Source organism: Haliotis rubra, unplaced genomic scaffold, assembly GCF_003918875.1.
Source record: "Haliotis rubra isolate DU_JTF1 unplaced genomic scaffold, ASM391887v1 Scf398, whole genome shotgun sequence".
Lineage (NCBI taxonomy): Eukaryota > Metazoa > Mollusca > Gastropoda > Lepetellida > Haliotidae > Haliotis > Haliotis rubra.
The window spans coordinates 631,666-650,541 of NW_025767077.1; the positions used below are offsets into that span (position 1 = coordinate 631,666).

An 18,876-nucleotide genomic window follows, 5' to 3' on the forward strand; every position below is an offset into this window, starting at 1 on the left:
ATATCACACCGGGATAAATACTGGTCTCTTTGCTTCCAATGTTTCCAATAATTGGAACAACGTAGACCAAAAAATTGTCTAACTAGTTAGGCGCTGGTATATCAAGAGATCTTGGGGCTGCAATTTGTTGCATAGAACACAACCAGTTTGCTAAGAAGATGCTGAAGAAGATGATTTTTAATGATATTACTTGTTCACAATTTATCATTGGAGGTCTACGTGATGAGAATCTTAGATTTGTAGGGATAGGTTTTGTTTAAATATAAGACGTCAACACCGGAGAATAATCAGTCTCGATTATCAGTTGAATCAGATTCCATTGGGCATTAAAGGCGAAATTATGGTGAAAAGAATTCTATCACCTTGATGTGACCCCCCCAAAAGCTGGCCTCATTTGTCAAATTCTTTGAATCGTCTTGGATTTGATGGAGCTATTTTCTTGTTGACAATTGAATTTATCTGATGAAGAGGATCAGCTTTGTATTTGAAGCCATATTGAATTTCAAGCCAGGTGCTTTTTGCTGCACCATAAATTACTCTTTGCATATTTTTCACATTTTTGCAGGAATTGACATTAAATAATGCTTATTGCTATTCTTGGCAAGTTTCAATGGTTTGGTGAAAAATTCACAAATATTATTTAATATTCTATTGTATTGTTGTTGAGGCTTTTATGTGGACTAACAGGGCATGGCAGGGAGTGTAGCGATACATGGCGTGATGAAGAGTTATGTTGTGAATATCAATATACACCAGTAATACCATCGGTTTGCATTTATGCTAATGTAGGGACTGAGGCGAATATGAATGTCGGTGTAGGGTATGCGGGCAGGTTGGCATCTGATGGCCTGGTTGCTCACACTGAACGAGGCTGGAGCATGGAACAGGTAGTTTTTCATTGTTCTGTTTCTTTTGATGATGTTTGAGACATTTGGGAGTTTGGCGGAAGCATTTCAGAGATTTCATGTTTTTGTGTATTTTTTGTGAGAAACATTCTGGGTACAAAGTGTGACATGTCACACCTTTGTCTCTCCTGATAGGTTTAGTGTTGGTGTTACTTTTCATTGATATGTGTTCGTACTATCAACCATTGGTTGGTGAGGATGAGCGTGATTACTTGTACTCATTGTTTTAATGTTCATATTGGAACATGATACATACTGGTTCTTCACATCACACACCATGTTCTCGTCACGATATGGCTGAAATATTGCCGATGTGATATTAAATATTAACTCACTCACTCACTCCATGGTTGAAGCATTCCTTCTTTATAAGATCTGGGTTTGATTCCAGTGTGCAGTGTGTGGAGCCCCGGTCTTGGTGTCTCTCTGCTGTGTTCTCAAAGCACTCATATGATTCACCACTTACTCTTTGTTACGCTTACATCATTCTGGGCATTATTCAGTGGCCAAAATGAAAGGTATTTTTCTCTCCACTCAAGTTTCTTGTAACTTGAAGCTATGGATCATTGAGCATGCAAGTAAACACTGGTATGTAAAAGGGCTATTGGGCTACATGTACAATAGCCATAATATTGTGGACTATTGTGTTCGCTCACTCACTCACTCACTCACTCACTCACTCACTCACTCACTCAGAGTTGTTAAAAATAAGGGTGCCATCATCTTTCACTTTAGATGGAAATATAGATTTTTATAAAATACACGAACAAATTTGATCCTCTGGAGTCGCCCTTTGATTATACGGTGCGGTTCCAAATTGAATTTGAAGTAAAAGTCAATTTTAACACGTTCAAAGAAACTTTCAGCTGCAGACAGCAGTGTGTTCTCTAATCCAACGTTTAAAGAGTCTGCAAGCGGGCCGAATGTTAACGAGCTACAATTTCAAAGACACTTAACGAGCCCCTATAATCAGTCATTACATAGCTGGGCCTGTTTCATGTACAATAAGACACCACGCTATATTTGGGTCGTCTGTCCAAGCCGTGCTCTCTCATCTCTAGATATGGTGAATTTTGTCTGCTGCTCTAGAAGAAGACTAATTCCTATAATTTGTTGATACGCTAGTGATTCATCGACTGATAACTGCGCCATTATCTTATCAAATTCGCCTTTAGTTGATTGGCAGACCAGGATGAAATTATCCCCCATGGGATGCCATTGCGAGGTGATTAGTAGCTTGTGAACGATCAGATTCAGTCAAGGTATATCATGGGCTTTAATGAGAGGCACCTGAATTTGTTCCCTATTCCTGGGCGGGGGTATTGATGTGCCACCAGGGGGAGCCACATAAGGTCCAGGTAGGCTGTAATGGAGTCGGGGCGGGACACCAGCCGTGGGGAAAGCTTATAACCTAGCGTTTGCTGGATCAGTCAAACGGAAAATTACAACCGTTGCATTAGGCTTGAGAAAAGTTACATCGTTCAGGGGTGTAATTTCTGTCAGATTGAATGTTGCCGATACACACGCCTCAATGACTGCCACGCCCCCTGTCCATTCCTGATGACCTCCCTTGGTGGTGAGGCCGTGTAATTGGGTGAAGACTGGTCAGTGTGAGGAGACTGGACGCTCCAGACGGTGGTTAGTCATTGTGGATTGTACTTGGAGGAGACTACTGAAGGTCTGGACATTGGATCTTTATTGCTTCAATGTGTTGGTAATGTGACGAATAGTGTCCTCTGAAGGAATAATTTGCTGGGGATGTTCTTAACTGTGATGGTATTAATCCTTAACAGAGCTCTCTGTTTGCTTCTTGATGAGGACGATTTGGTCCGTGGTTTAGATGCTAAAGGATTGCATTACTGATCTCATGATGAAGCTCATCGTTTTCGGATCCGTACAGAAGATGATCAGAGTTTGGCCCTTGTCGGTCCACTTTATGTGTAGTGGTCAACATACATATTATTTGTGACTCTTTGATTGTGGATATATGGCAACACCTGATCGGGATTAAACTACCAAACCAAGGTAAGATTCTGTTTTCAAAATAAGCTTGATGGATGCTTATTGTGTTGAAACTGCTCATCATGTTATTGTTGGAGATTCAGTTGCCTGAAATTGTAACATGCATGTTGAATTACATTATAGAATTTTGAATTGGACTCTTGCATCACCGAACTCACTTAACCAACTCACCTCAGAACACCACAAAACTCACCTCATCAAACTCACACCAAATCTGCCTCAACTCATCAAACACAAGTCAGGGAGTTAAAAACACCAAATTTTTGTTAACTCAATATAACGAACTCTCCACTCCAAACCCACCCAACTCTCCACAACTCACCTCACCAAACACAATACAACACAGTGACCACTCTGAACTGACCACCCCAGCAGGCACCCAATCCTACCACTATTCAAACAGGGGCATGCATGCTTTCACTGTCACCATCTGTGGCTGTTTTCAAGGACTCCCAAGAACAATAATACTTCATCTATGCTCCATCTTGACCTACTGACCTTCAAGCATTCTCGTAAGAAATGTTCAATATGTGTGTTTACCTTACGTGATATGTTGGACGTGTGTCGCTCACCTGTGAATGATACACGCGCTCCAGGCAGGTAAACAACAAGTGTATCTCACATACTCTGCTGGTGATAGACACAGCCCTGTCAATGTGATCCCAAACTCACACCTCTGTTTTCAAACCGTGTTTTGTGGAGGGGAAATTTACGAGTATTTGTTGGACTTCGAAGTTTGATGATTTTGAAAAATGTAAGTTTGGTGAATTTGAGAGATGCTTGGGATGAGGTAACGTTTGGGTTTGTGGACAGATATGTCGGCTCTGTGTGATGGGCTGAAGGAGGTCAGTGTATGGAGGGTAGAATATGACAGCAATGTTTTAGTTCCCCATGTGGTTTACACGGTGAACTGATTTTGTGTAGGACAGATTGCAGCAGCATTTTGAGTGTGAATTCAGGAGTCATTTAAGTCATTGGTGTTGATTATAATAATTCTTTAGTTGATGCTTTCGTATAATTTGGTTTGAAGTACAATGTATGACTGAGAATTTAAGCATCATGATTGTAAAGGGAATGAGAATTATGGTCCACAACTGAAATTGATATTTATAAATGATATCGTGTATTAACAGAAATGAAACTCATTGCTTTTCTAAGGTCAGTCATCAACACTGGATGATGATGATGATGATGATGATGGGTTTTATTGTCTTTGCAACTCCCTGGAGGCAGCATCATAGACACTATATTATTCATCAAACCCTCGTCTTACACTAACATTATTAAATGGCGTGACTGGCCTGAGACAAACAGACCAACGTATCACAGCCTAATTAAGTTTATTCGCCTTCGAATGAATATTGTCTGCAACAGTGACATTTCAGTCTCCATGAAACTGAATATTTACCTAAGTCCTAACAAGAAATTAAATAAGCATAAATACCTGTAGGGAAATGCAAATAAATGACTCCCAGTTGGGTGTTTTGCATGCTAGAAGGTAGTTTATACCCAAGCCCTACATAGTAGACTTCTTTCTATTATCCCATGGGGGAAATGGCAAGGGGTTTTATAGTGCATGAAATTGACACTATAGATTCCGTGTGTAAGTTCACTAGGTACAGGGTTGTAGCACATCTGGGATTGAAATAGACGAATAATTGCCAACGATATTAGGAAATGTACAGTAACAATCCTTCTGTTGTTATGTCAGTGTTGGGCGAAATATGCAGGGTCAGAAAATGATATGTTATTAGTTGATTTAGGAATGTTATACGTTATTAACTCGGTGGTATAGTCATTACGATAAGGCTGAATTACTTGAAGCTGTGAAGTGTTTGTTGAGTTGAAAGTAACTGATGCTTGTTTCAACGTTATTGAGACGGTTGAGGAGAGTTAGATTTTGAACAGATTGTCACAATCTGACAGCTACCAGTTTGTTTGTGGTCAGGTTCATGTACTTCACAGGGATTCAAACCAAGACTAGTTGAATGGAAGCAGGAACACCCAACAACTGGACTAGCAAACCTGGATATTAAAATGAAATAGACTGTTACTAGTGTGATCTTTGAATATTTAATCATTTGTTCTTGGTTATGAGGTAGTAGCAATGTGACTATGTTACTGAGGTGTTGTGCAGAGTTCCCTCCCTTAGGTGTATCAGGAGCCAGTGATAGTGGATTTAAATCCAATATTCTATCTGATTATATGGTTTGTCAGTACTCATCAATGATCTTAGGTTTCACCAAAGTAGCAATATTTGCAATGTATACACGCATCAAGCTGACAGTTATGCCAAAATAATCTAAAGCAATCTTAATTAAACCTGATTTGCTTGCTCACCAACCAGCTACATTGTTCATAAGATATTTTGTTATTTTTAATTTATTTTTTATCTTAAAATCTATCAGATATATTTGAGTGAGTGATTCAGATGAAGATCAACTGTACCGATGTTATGTTGTCCCTTTTGAAGAAAATATGTTTTCCATTTTTTGACAATTTGATGGCAGACGTCATGATAAATGATCCAGCACTTGAGTAAATTAATTTCATATCTTGTAAACATTGTGCACTTCGTAAGTAAATCTCAACCAGAATGGCAGAGAAAGTATTTGTAAAATCAAATCCATATGGTGCGGAAAAAAACAACCGAACCCTTGTATTCAAAGCCAGCGGCCTGAACAGGTTTCCCATAGCTCCTGATGCACTGACGTGACCTTGTTTTAACTTTACTGCATTTCAGAAGTATTTCTTGGTATCAAAGAACTGCGAACCCTGAAGCTAGGTTTAATTGCTTCCATTAAGTGGGTGCTATTTATGGTTTGGCACTCAGTTCGTTCAATATTTACAACGTGGAGTAAATTGCACCCTGGATGTCAATTTGCAATAGATCTGCAATAAGCAATTCATAACGCAATCAACACCTAGGAACTGTTGTTGTAGCAGAACTGCTCCTGCCACTCAAGCTGAAATCAACACCTACAACATGTTGTCGTGGTGAAATTTACTTCGGTGTATTTCCTGTAATTCGGAAAAACAATGCTGCCAACATTGACCGTTTTGTTATGGTCCGTTTTGTTGAAATCCAACACCCATTTGCTGCAGACATTGTGAAATTCACAATTATCTGTTACAGGTAATTGCATGTAACGGCGATAATCGAAACAGACCTGTTTTATTCACGTGTATGTACATAGGTAATTTGCTTTCATTATGACATGCATGCTGTAGTTTGATAGGAACTCGGATGGAAATGCTTGTCAACAGATGATAGCATGGTTGTGTATGAAGAATATTTCAATATGCTTAATGTGCTGTTAACAGGAAGGTAGTCCCCATCTGCTATGGAACAAAACAAATGATGTATTGAGGCCATAAATATTACAAGTGATGAATGGAACTATGGGTAATATGAACTACAAGGCTAAACTGACTTTCCGATATGACGTTTCAGAGAGCATTAATTTTTGGCATAAACAGAATTTATTACCAGAAGGTTATTTTTATTTGATCAAATTGTCTGATATTTAATTGATGTAATTATTTTACATAAATGCAAAATTTAATGAAAGGAAACAAATTGGAGTTTTGAGTCATGCACATCAAAATGATTACTAAATGGTTTGACTTTTCAATTTTTTAATTTAATAAATAGTTAGATAGTTCAGTGTAATTATTGTGTTTGCTTGCCTGAACTTAATTATAGGCTGTACATTATCAGAGCGAGGCTCTGTATACAAACGTTCATGGGAAGCTTAAGTAAACAGAGCAGGCAGGTCAACAGTCACTCTTTCAATGGGGTGAAATTTAGCCCTATTTTAGCTCATTTTGCTGGTGAGAAATCTTGTGAATATCAAGAGGGTCGAATGCTCGACAGCTGTGTCTGCTTCAAGGCGGCCATTTTGAATTGGCATGCCAGTAAGGGCACATGCTTTTGCTGCAAGCAGAAAAAGATGTCGATAAATTTATGAAGATGGTGTAGAAAATGTGGCTCGCTCACAAAAACCCAGTGAGGCACTGATCCCTTAATCAATAAAACTCATAGTGTCAGCGGAATGTAGACCCTGGCTTTTCCTCCACAAATTACTACATGAATCATGGAGTGAGCCATTTCCCCCCATTGTAGTCCGTCTGCCCCTTTAACCAGCTGTACGTGGTCTGTGTCAGATAGAGTTACCTCCCTTGCCACTCTGGCTCAATGCGTCTAACTGCTATCAATTTCTCTGCTTCTTTAATCATTTATGAAAGTCCCTGATGTTTAGCTGCGTTATTTCCCCCTGCTAGTCTGATGCTTGGAGGCAGCTCAATAACTGGACCAGTCCCACTGATAAATTGAGTTTTATGATAGCGGAGTAGGGCTATTCGCCTGACAAGTAATTTCTCAGTTGAAAGATTCAGCGAAGATGAGATGCACACAGAACTGGGGATGATGCACTGAGCCAATCTATCAGCGACTTCCTCCACATCCAGGAATCCATAGCCTGTTCACCCTGCCTTCTCTGTGAGCCTTCGTGTGTTGTCAACAGGGGGCGCTCTTTGTTGACCCACGTTTATTATTACTTATTTGACAAGTGACCTGGAGAGTTGTGTTTCCCAGTATGGATTTAGTGGTGGATACTAAAGCTGAGGTGCCGGACTACATTGTTGTGGAAGATTCTCCTTCTGTAAGTCAACCATGTGACCCGGACAGCCCCCGACAGGTAGCTAGCTATAGCCGAGATTAACGCACTGCGTAGTCTGTAGGTACAGAAATAGAACTTGTCAGGGACACTGTGTTAGATCATGAATATTGTATGATAAGTGCCTGCTTTCTGATTAGATGTGCTTTTGTATATCACTGCTAGAGTGGGAAAGATAGCTGTATCGTATTCGACATCTCTTTCCACATGTGAAACCGCTTCTGTACCATCCCCAAGGGGCTTTTAGGGAAACATACTCATTTGTGGTAAATGTGTGTGTCACAGATTTGTAGGAATTAAATTGCTCAGTGTGGTATCATTTCCGGATTTGGGTTATTAGCTTAAAATATTAATGGGTTTTTTTTCCTGATAATAGTTTTGGTAAAAATATGATCAATGATTTCTGTTGCCATTATCGATGCATGTGATTTTGTTAATTTTGGATAAATGATGATGAATCATGTCGAAATTAAGGGTTTGTTAGTGTTTTGAGTGATGGGACAAAGTTTTATGTTTGTAATGTTTATGCTTCACTATTACCTTTGGACTTTAAAAACAGAAGATTTCAATGTGTTTTATGTTCCGGAATGGGGATAAATTTGCCATAATGTTCTGAGAACAAATTGCACTGACAGAAATAGAAATTAATTATTCATTTGTGATGTAAATTCTTAAATTTACAGCTGGACTTAACATGAAATCGATAAACTGCACATTAATTTCAACACACAGGAACATATTGCCTCGATCAATTAACAGAAGCATAATGAATATGATACCCTGCCATCAGTATCTGTGATGCTAAACCACTTTAGAATGTGTTTCGTCAGATTGCACATATATTGCACCAGCTGTGAAAATCCTGCTTGTCAATTTCATATGTAACTTGTTACATACTTGTGTTCAATATCCAATCAATGAGCCGTCCAGTGAGAGAAAGACATTCAGTTACAGCGCACTGCGACAGTATGGAGATCAATCCCACGTCAATCTGTCCACTGTTTGATCCGTGATATAAACATCTAATAATCGTTGGTTTCACATTGTTGAAGAGTCACTAGCTGCTCTGGCTTGCTCGCACCTGGTGTATATATCTGGCTGTCCTTGTGTGAGCCATTGATCCTGTGAGTAACCAATATGCATCAGAGGAATTGTTTTCCTTGTCAATTGCGACAGGTCATCAGTTTCAAATATTGAAATTGAGTGCATCAATGTCATTGAGCTGAAGTACCAAAGCTGTATTATGGTACTTACGTGTCTATTTAACGAACCCGTGAAGGTCCGGGTTAGAATGAGCCTTCAGTAACCCATGCTTGTTGTAAGAGCCGACTAACGGGATCGGGTGGTCAGGCTCGCTGGCTTGGTTGATGTCATCGGTTCCCAATTGCGCAGATCGATGCTCATTCTGTTGATCACTGGATTGTCTGGTCCAGACTCGATTATTTACAGACCGCTGCCATATAGCTGGAATATTGCTGAGTGCGGCGTAAAACTAAACTCACTCACTCTATTTAACGAACCGTGTTTAACTAACATGGGACATGTCAAGTTAGGTGATGGGCAGATGGGTAGCCTAGTGGTTAGAGCTTGCGCTTGTCATGCTGAAGGCCCGGGTTCGATTCCCCACATGGGTACAATGTGTGAAGGCCATTTCTGGTTCCCCTGTCGTGATATTGGTAGAATATTGCTAATAGCGGCGTAAAACCCAACTCACTCACTCACTCACTCATAAGAGCGAGTATGTTTCGTGTAAGTGGCAACTAACAGGATTGTGTGGTCAGGCTCACTGACCTGGTTGATGCGTGTCATCTTGTCCCATTTGTGCAGATTCATGCTCATGATGTCAATCACTGAATTTTCCAGTCCAGATTTGATTGTTTGCAGACCTGTCATGTAGCTGGAATATTACAGAGTGAAGGCTTAAACAGAAACATCAATAAACTGGCAGTGTAAGTAGCAGGATACTAGGCAACATGTGGTGAAGGAAGGAGATGAGTAGTACTTTCAAGAGACTGTTGGGAATAATAACAATGTTTGTTGCGGGATGGGATTATTGAACAAGAGCACTGTCAATGAAACATGGAACTTTTCGTTTGTGCATGTAGGCTTGACAATATGTGTTGATACTTGAATATTGAATAAAGCAATATCTAAACAATCAGAAATATTTTTCAGTCACTGGCAGAAAATGATATTTTGCATTTAGTTAGCATCTCAAAAAACAGGTTCAAGCTTCAGTGCGATATGACATGATATACTAAGTGGTCAGGTGAATAGTGCTTTAGTATTGACGCACAATGACATGTTTCTCAGTGCAGAGTTATTGGTCGTTGCCAAGCTGTAGATACCATCCTCATTGTTTAGGTTTCATTTGGTTGCATATTACTCAACAGGTGCTTGTGCGATGGTTATTATAATAATTCTGAAGTTTTGCTTCATTCAGAACATGTCAGTTTGATATCAGATCATTGTACAAACTTATTGAGCATTGTGTATTCACGTAATTATCTTCATCATCTGAAGTGTAGGTCTTTTGAACAGTTCAGCATAATGACATCACACAAAGCTATATTAACAGTTTTTCACTTTATACATGATATTGTAATTCTGATGTAATGTTGTTGGGGGGAGGGGGGACACTAAGTTCAACTACAGTGGAAGCTGTCAAAACCGGCAGCTGTCCAATCCGGCAAGTTGTCAACACTGGCATGAAATCTCAGTCCCATCCGTGGCTAGTACATTTATCATCATTTAAAAGCTCTGCAATCCGGCAGCTGTCAATTCCGGATCTCGGCATGAAATGAGCCGCCCGAATATGTGTTTATAACCGCAACCAGCACTGTCTAATCCGGTGCTTAGTGAGGAGTTGGTTGGATGTGTATTGTCACCAATTAATCCTGCTTTGAAACTACATGGTTGCCGACAAAGATAATTTAATCTGAGTTCAGTATGGGTGTACTTATACATGTATTTGGAGAGTTGAGAGAGAAATTGAGAGAACCACGTTATACAACAATGTTTATGAGAGTGATAAAACTGGTTCAATTCTAGTCGGGACAGCTCTACAATCCGGCATGCTGTCTAAACCGGATTATTTCTTCAGTCCCGATGTGTGCCAGTTTAGACAGCTTCCACTGTAGTTCGTATTTGAATGCTGAAATGCAATTCCATTTTATCCTTTTCACAAAACTGGACTGCTTAACATCACCTTATGGCAAAGTATGGATCTGTTTTAATTGTAAAACCAATAACAAAAAACATTGTCACAAATCCTGCCGATTTGTTTCCCCAATGTTAACTCCCTTTGTTGAATTGCTTGTGATTAACATAATTCTGTTCTTGTACAGCTAATTTTGAATAGGCTCGATCAGACCTAAAGTTGTCAAGTTAAACGTAGTCATAACCACTCGTGGCCCGGGCAGCAATTAGCTTGTAATGAAGTTATGCTTTCAAGTGCAAATATATCTCAATATTAGATGATGAGTCAATAGAGGTTGGTTGACAATTGCACAAATTTGACATCCCCACTATCAGCGCGTAATTAGCGAGTGAAGCATGCATCGCTGATTGTTATCATTGTCTCGTCACTGGGTGGCGTTTATTGACATCATCCGTCTTCCTCACAAAATGGAAATTAATTTGTGATCAGGAAAATTCAGAGATGTGGAAAATGGAACAAAGGCCCAATGAGATCCCTGGGAGTTGATCTCTGTAGCGCTGTCATCCAAGAACCGCACTACAGGTGCAGGCATCAGAATAATCACTTCCGCAAATTGTACGAAATATGTTTCATGCCACTCTTTTTATGTGTATGGGAAGAAGAGCTGCCTAGCAACAGTTATTTGTGCAGTGGCTCCAAATTCCCTATTAACTTTGTTGTTTAATCACAGGAAAAATGGAATAATTTTGTGTAAATTACCTGGACCCGGTCGAAAGGAAGCCATTTTGTTTGAATGAGCTCGCTATGAGTTGGATTGAGAAAATGCTGTTTACTCACCCAGTCCAGCTAATTGAGTTTTTTATTCCCCTTCGATCAATGATAATGATGCGAGCGTGGGGGCCGACGGTCGGGCAAGTGATCCGCTAGGACATGCACACGACTACCTCCATAGAATAAAAGATCCCCGCACACACCATTTCCTTACAATCCACAAAGGCCAAATGCTAGCATTGGAAACTGGTTGAGAATATCCCAACGGTTGCTTTTAGAGGCGTCAGTTTGGACTATTAAACTCCTGACATTTTGTGTAAGTGTTTGCGGGTTTCATTTGTTGGGGATGAAATGCTTTTTTTCGAAATGTGCGTGGCCTGTCAACTCCATGAAAAGATGATAAACGACGTTTGTGGATGTCAAGTGGCACGTTGATTCTCGCTCGCCATGTCACACTGGCATTGATAGTTTGGTGACGTGGATCATTAGAGAAGGACATGGGATTAGAGCCTTTGTGGGCCCCGTTACTGCACTCTCTTCACGGACTGCAACTTGATAGTCCCTAATTACGACAAGCAGACGTCAGCTTTTAGAGGATCTGTGATTTTGATTGGTCTGTATGATTCTGTTGATTTGATGACAGATGCATTATGTGCTAGCTTTGAAGGAAATGAAGATACATACAGGGTTAGAGACACATCTAAGGATGAATGAGCTGGAACAGAACCACAAAGGATGAAATGTGTGTTTACTGGGGCGGAGAATGTATTTTTGGAAAGTTTCACAGAACACAGGTTATAGGTCCTTGATGTGTTTTTGGGTTTATGTTCCCTAATGGCATGTTGAAATTTTGTCCTAAGCAATGTTTTATAATTTGAGATACACTTTATCACTTAGAAGTTGGTAATAATGATCTCCTTTGTCAAAGTAACGACATTAAAGACGACTCAATGTACAAACTTTGGTAAAAAGAAACAAATTTGACAAATTGTAATGACTGCATTCAATTCCATCTTAATGGAATTTTGGTGTATAGCTTTTTGCCACATCAATTAATCTTGAAAGCTGTTGATGATATTATCAAATAAGTTTTTTAAAAAGCAAATTCAAATTGCACAATAAAAGGACAAAGAACATCCAATTCCTTTGATAATGTTCTTATCAAATAGTTCTCTTTTTCATATTGAAGTAGAAAATTCTTTTCACTTTGCCCGCGCTTATCTGGAATCTAGGGCATCTTCCTTTGACAATGTTTTTCTTTACTTTGTAGTTGAGTGATCTGTCTTCTAATTGTTTAGATATGTCATTTTCATCAATTTAATTTGATTAATTTTTGGTCACTGTGTTCAGATATTTGCTTCTTTATGAATTCGTAACAAGCAAACATTGTTTCATCTTTCTTGAAGGGAGATTTCCTTGCGGATTTGATATAGAGATCCCCAAATTAATTTCCCTTGGGAACCCAAAAACACAAAAATCGTACTCAAATTGTCATCTTGATGATACATTTCCTCCAGCCATACAGAGTTATTTCCCCTGGGACCAGCAAGCGATGGGGTTTGAGAATTTTCTTGCTTTATAAGTCTTTAATAAAATCAGCCCTTGTGTTGATACCATTAGTCCGTTCAAATGGATAACTCGACACACGCATTATGCATCGTAATTCCATCATTATCGTGATTACGGTTTGGGTGGTGACTAGCGTAGCTGAGGACAAGGGAGCTAACATATCGACTAATGCCATTCATTGGGGACAGGACTCTAAGTGAAGTTCACTAAGGGGGAATCCCGAGATGGGCCCCTCGTGGTTACCACAAGGTAATTGCCAAGGGTTGTCAAGCTAAATTTATTTATTAGAAGTATAATGGCAAGGGATAATGCATTTATTAAAATAATTGATCCATTATATACTGGCTGTGTTAATCTTTCTGTCCAGACACTGTGGTAAGTTGATTGCAAACGATGGCGCCTGACAGAAGCTGACTTGAGCTGCAACATCGGACCTTTGTCTTGACAACTTGTGCGTGTCAAGAAGTATTTGGTGGACTGATGAGAGATGGATGATTTGGTTTGATAGGAGGGAATTTCCAAATCTGTCACAAGAGACCCTGAAACAAATATATCCAATACCAACCGTGCAAGTCTGTAATATCTGGCAAGTCTAGATTTCTGCAGGCATGATATTGAAGATGAAGAAAGTCTATTCGCTCCTCTATATTATACTTATTATATAGATATTATAATTATTAAGAGAATTTAACAACGTTTTCAATTCTAGACTAGATATTTGTCAATGAATTTCCAAATCGTCCATTTGCATCCCAGTAATGTTTTATTTCTACACAATATTAAATTTCCACATAATCAGAATTGACACTTTCCCCATCAAGCTGGGCTCCTGTTAACCCAGGTTCCTTTTCCAACTTGGATATGTTTTTGAAGCCCAGTTCTGATGTCCCCAGGTCACAGTACTGCAGGAGTATTGCTACAGGTGGAGTTGGAACAACCTCATTCAATCATGGACAGCCATTATGGCCCTCAAATCCGTGTTTCAATTGCCTTTAATCAATATTTCACCAATCATGGTAAGGGCCACCATAAATGGGCTTCACACATTGTGCTCATGTTGGAAATCAAACCCAGGTCTTTGGCGTGACGAGCGACCACTTTAACCACTAAGCTACCCCACCGCACCCTTAGATGTATGGGATATGAAAAACTGTTCAAACCTGTACAGCACAACTCGTCACTGACACACATCCAGTGTGATGACCTCCACCAGTGTAATGACCTCATCCACCCAGAAGACCAGACTGTGTAGACCTTCATAAACTTAATTGATATGAACTGTGTAATCTTGTTTCCAGAGCTAGAGATGTTCTCTTTGTTAAACCGACACTGAGGAAGTGTATACATCCTCCCTTCACCCATTTGCCAACAAGTCTGATTCTGCACAAAAGGTGGGCTAATTCCAGCATCCAGCAACCTTGAACACACAGCTCTTTTAGTGACACCATAAGCTTGTGGCTGGTGACAGGAGCTCAGCTGTCTTGGCTGCTAGTCTGAGCTCATTAGCACTTGGCCAGACACTGTACTGGGAGTCCTGTCCACTCCAAGCCAGGACTAGATGAGCAGGCTACATTATGGCAGTCTGAGTCCTCAAGATGTTGTTGATCTTGTGTTAGGGACTACAACGGTCATTATCTGGGGTTAGTGGTCTGGCAATTGTTGTGGTCACTTTTGGCAGGGCGAGACTGGTCAGCCACATGGCTATAGAATTTGAGGACAGCAGCCTTGCTAGGGGGCAGTGTGACTGGTTGGTTGGTTGGTTGTTTAACTCCGCAATATTTCACCCATATGGCGGCGGTCTTTAAATAATCAAGTCTGGACCACACACTCCAGTGATCAACAGCATGAGCATCGACCTATTGGGATACAATGACACGTGTCAACCAAATCAGCGAGCCTGACCACCCGATCCTCTTAGTCGCTTCTTACCACAAGCATTGGTTACTGAAGACCAATTCTAACCCGGACCTTCACTGGGTGTGGCCTTTTGGAGTTATATGGGGCATCATAGGTGTGGACTAGTCGGAGAACTAGTGTAAACCTTATTTCACTAGTCTCAGAGTTTGTAGCCTGCCCTGTATCAACAAGATGAATTATTTTACATTTTACATTACGTTACATTTTCTGTCTTGAAGTATTGAGAATAGGTCTCACATGTTACTAGTTAATAAGGTCAACCAATTTGGATTTTTACTTTTCATGAACATAACTCGGTAATAATTATGGCTTTGGTTGATGATGATCGTGAGATTGACAGAGTCTTTATGACTGTAAGCTTTGTCAGCAATATGATGTAGTGATTAAATAGTGTAGTTCATTGAGATATGATTGGAAAGACGCAAACTGTTAAAACTAAATACCATTCGAAACATCATGATGATGATGATGATGATGGTGCTGGTGGTGAGGATGATGATGAGGAAGCGGTAATTTTAAGACGGATGGTTGTATACTACTTTATGATAATTTGGTTTGGTTTTTATAGTACCTGAGGTATCTTACAATAACAGAAGCAGTGGGGTAGCCTAGTGGCAGCGTTTGCTCGTACCGCTGAAGACCCCGGTTCATTTCCTCACGTGGGTACAATGTGTGAAGCCCATTTCTGGTGTCCCCCGCCGTGATATAGCTGGAATATTGTTAAAAGTGGCGTAAAACTGAACTCACTCACTCACTCACTCTTGCAATAACAAAAGGTGCATGATTACAAAAAGATAAACAATGTAGATCTTGCCAAATGGTATTTCTTCAAGACCTCAATTAATTTTTTTTAATAAACCTCCAATATTGGATGGAAGAATTTGAATGTCTAACCTTCTGATGCAATTTGAGTAATGAGGAATTTCAGTCCTTTGAAATGCTGGATATACAAGCTTAGAGATCAGTTTTCATGTAATGATTCAAAATGACAGAATTCCACACGAAGAAAAATGTTAAGATCTATGACAGTTCAATCATTATTCATGGTGCGTTTAGGATTGATAATATCGATAACCTTTTAGTGCAGTCTTTACCATAAGACTGTACATCCCAGAAGACTTGAGGTGAATCGACAAGAGGGTTACATGGTCGGAAGGCATCCTCTAGGACAATCCGTTTCTCTCAGTCTATCGATCAAGGGATTTTGTTCGGAAGAAAGAAAGTGACGATAGATCCTGTCGGAATATCACTGAAATTGCTTAAATGTATTCAATTATCCCCGAGACAGTGGCGTGTTTTTGTAATTTCCCAGTTTGTGCCCTGAGTGTTAGACTTCAATTTAGGATATTGTGGCCGACCTAGGGCGGAGAGCTGAAGAAATCCTCCCCTTATCGTTTCGCGAGTCCCACGGGCCAGTAGCTATTGTATGAATTGAATTGCCTGGCTTTTCACATATTATCCTATGAAGTTGCCTGCAATCAGGGAGCTATCGGTGAAAGTGAAATATATTCCACGAGGCTTGTGACCAAGGCACACTAGTTTGATCGTGTCGATGCTGGTCTTGCTGCTCACTGCTTTAAGCTGGGGAAGAACCTTCGTATCGTACCGTGACATGGCCAGCTTTTGATGCTTCGGGAGAGAAATTACGGACACATAATTTCATTATTTGAAATGGAGGAAAGCCATCGGGGGAAATACGGACGAAAATTGATGAAGCTTTTTCCTGTCAATGCAAATTCGATTTGCCCTGGGATTTGAGCTGAAAGCTTCAGACTGGTCTCGGCCTGATGGCGGGTCTTCGATATCAAAGCCGACGCGTGCGACCAGAGTCCACGAGGACAAATTTAGAACAAAACCCGCTCAATGCACCGTTTTTGTTAGAATCACAAAGACCAGTCACTCGGTGACATTGACAATCCTTTCTATTCGACAGATTTCTTAATCAGGTCAAATGCATTTTCCAATATCTCCCTTCCACTTTCTTGTTGCGCCGAAAGGTTTTTATGGCGATTTGATTTAAACTACTGCCACATCTGTGTTGTTTATTATGTTATTTGCGTATCAAAAAGTGCAATACCATTAACAATTGCAGTGACGAAAACATTAATTCCAGATTCTTCGATCAGGTCAAGCGGCAAGACAGAATCCAGCTGGTTTATGGGATATTAGTTTGTAATTTATGAAAGCGTAGACGGTGGAGGGGGAATGATTCAATTCATATAAATAGCAAAGCGACTGAGTGACTCAACCCTTCTCCATTTGTAGTAGGGCGGTTTGGTTCACTGATTACACCCCAAATGCCCCCATGGCCCTTTCATCAAGGTAATATCGTTTCATACCATACAAAAATCCTGTGAGCTACTTTGTATTTACTGTGAGTGGAGGCTTTATTTGATTGCTATTGTTTCCAGTTGATTGATTATTTACAATTTTATTTTATTTTTTTTTTTTAAAAGCTTACAATCCGAAGGTGTCTTAAAAAGAGTTAAACTGAAGAAAAATATTTAACACTGATTACATATTGGCTTCAGGTTGAAGTTATCTGAAATGATGAAATATTTTGTGTTCAACATTTTAAAGACAAAATGCTAAGTTTTTCATTCAAATTTTATCCATTTTTAAAACTGAAATCAAAGTGACGAGATTATGAAAAAGGGTATCCCATTGCCCACAAAATGCTTGTGTATCTTTGCAGTCAGCACTAACATGACATTAGAGGGATACTTCTTTAGCCAAGGAAGTAACATGGGCCTATCTGTTACAAACACATTTGTGCTTGTATAGATGGAAACACAAGCCCTAGCCTGATTAGCCCATTATCAAAAGGTCGCACAGGATATCGGGGACCCTGTATGTTTCATGTCAGCCAGCTTGGATCGTCCACACCTCCACTCCTTCATTTCCTAGTTCACCAAGACGAAGGTCTCTTCACTGACAGAGAGGGAGACCCATGGCTGATAAACTGTCTCAGCTCAGACTAGCTTGATGTTATCTTCCTCAGCGCTTTACTGTCTGATGATAGAAATCCACTCCATGTCACTGGCGGCAGCCATTTTGAAAATGGCTCCCTCTGGTAGTCATGTTGTCCTTTAAGATCAGGTTTGTTTTGATTCTTCTTGTGGGGTGGTTTGGGAGAGAGTTTGTTTATTTGTTAGTGTTATAGGTGTGGTTGTAATGGAAATGTTATTTTGAGTGAGTTTTGTTTAGAAATTTTGTTGTTAATGTTGATTACTGGACCAGTTCTCATCTTGGTAGTGTGGTTTGGTTGTAAGGGAAGGGAGACAACTCAGATGGAGTCTTGTTTGTGTTTGTGATTGATGGAAAAAGAAATATGGAAAGATTTTGGTAATGACAATTCTTGTTATATGGATAATAAGAAGTTCGGTCAGTGTATGTGAAAGTTGTTAATATGGATAAAAAATTGTAGGTTTATTTTGATCAGTTAAAAGTTATCTTTAAACATCTGTTGACATTTTGAAATTATCCTTAAGTGGCCATGAGTTAAGAAGATCTTATCAATCTGGAATTCCTTCGTTTTTTCCTGTGCCCAGGTGAACAAACATGGAGATATCATAGCAAACACTGACAGATTATGATATCTGGGTGGCCAAAAGAAACCTAAATGGGATTCTCTTTCTGAAACAAGAGTGGAAACACCTCTTTAAAAATCTGTGAGGCGTGAAGCTGGTTGTCTAGGGAGTCTGTTTACCTCCTTGCTAGCATGTGCAGAGGATGCCTTATTATATTGAGCATGTCAACTCCGATTGCTTTCTTCCATGGAAGCAAAAAAGACATTAGCTCTGGAGTTTTCACAGCTTCTTGTCTGTATTTATGATAGAGAACGGATGCAGGT

General features: G+C 39.8%; 1 protein-coding gene across 5 annotated transcripts in view; it reads left to right on the forward strand.

The window, feature by feature from the left end:
• The window catches only part of LOC124286983 (autism susceptibility gene 2 protein homolog), a 249,675-nt gene that overhangs the window by 183,824 nt on the left and 46,975 nt on the right, over window positions 1-18,876 (forward strand). Inside the window, exon 1 of one of the 5 annotated variants that reach the window (XM_046723449.1) lies at window positions 7,161-7,627. The exons of 3 other annotated variants lie outside the window; for them this stretch is intronic. In XM_046723449.1, the coding sequence (XP_046579405.1) occupies window positions 7,526-7,627 (102 nt within the window). In that variant the 5' untranslated portion in view covers window positions 7,161-7,525. Of the gene's footprint in view, window positions 1-7,160; window positions 7,628-18,876 lie in introns of those variants that run through there. One more of the 5 variants, XM_046723450.1, reaches the window with a different exon arrangement.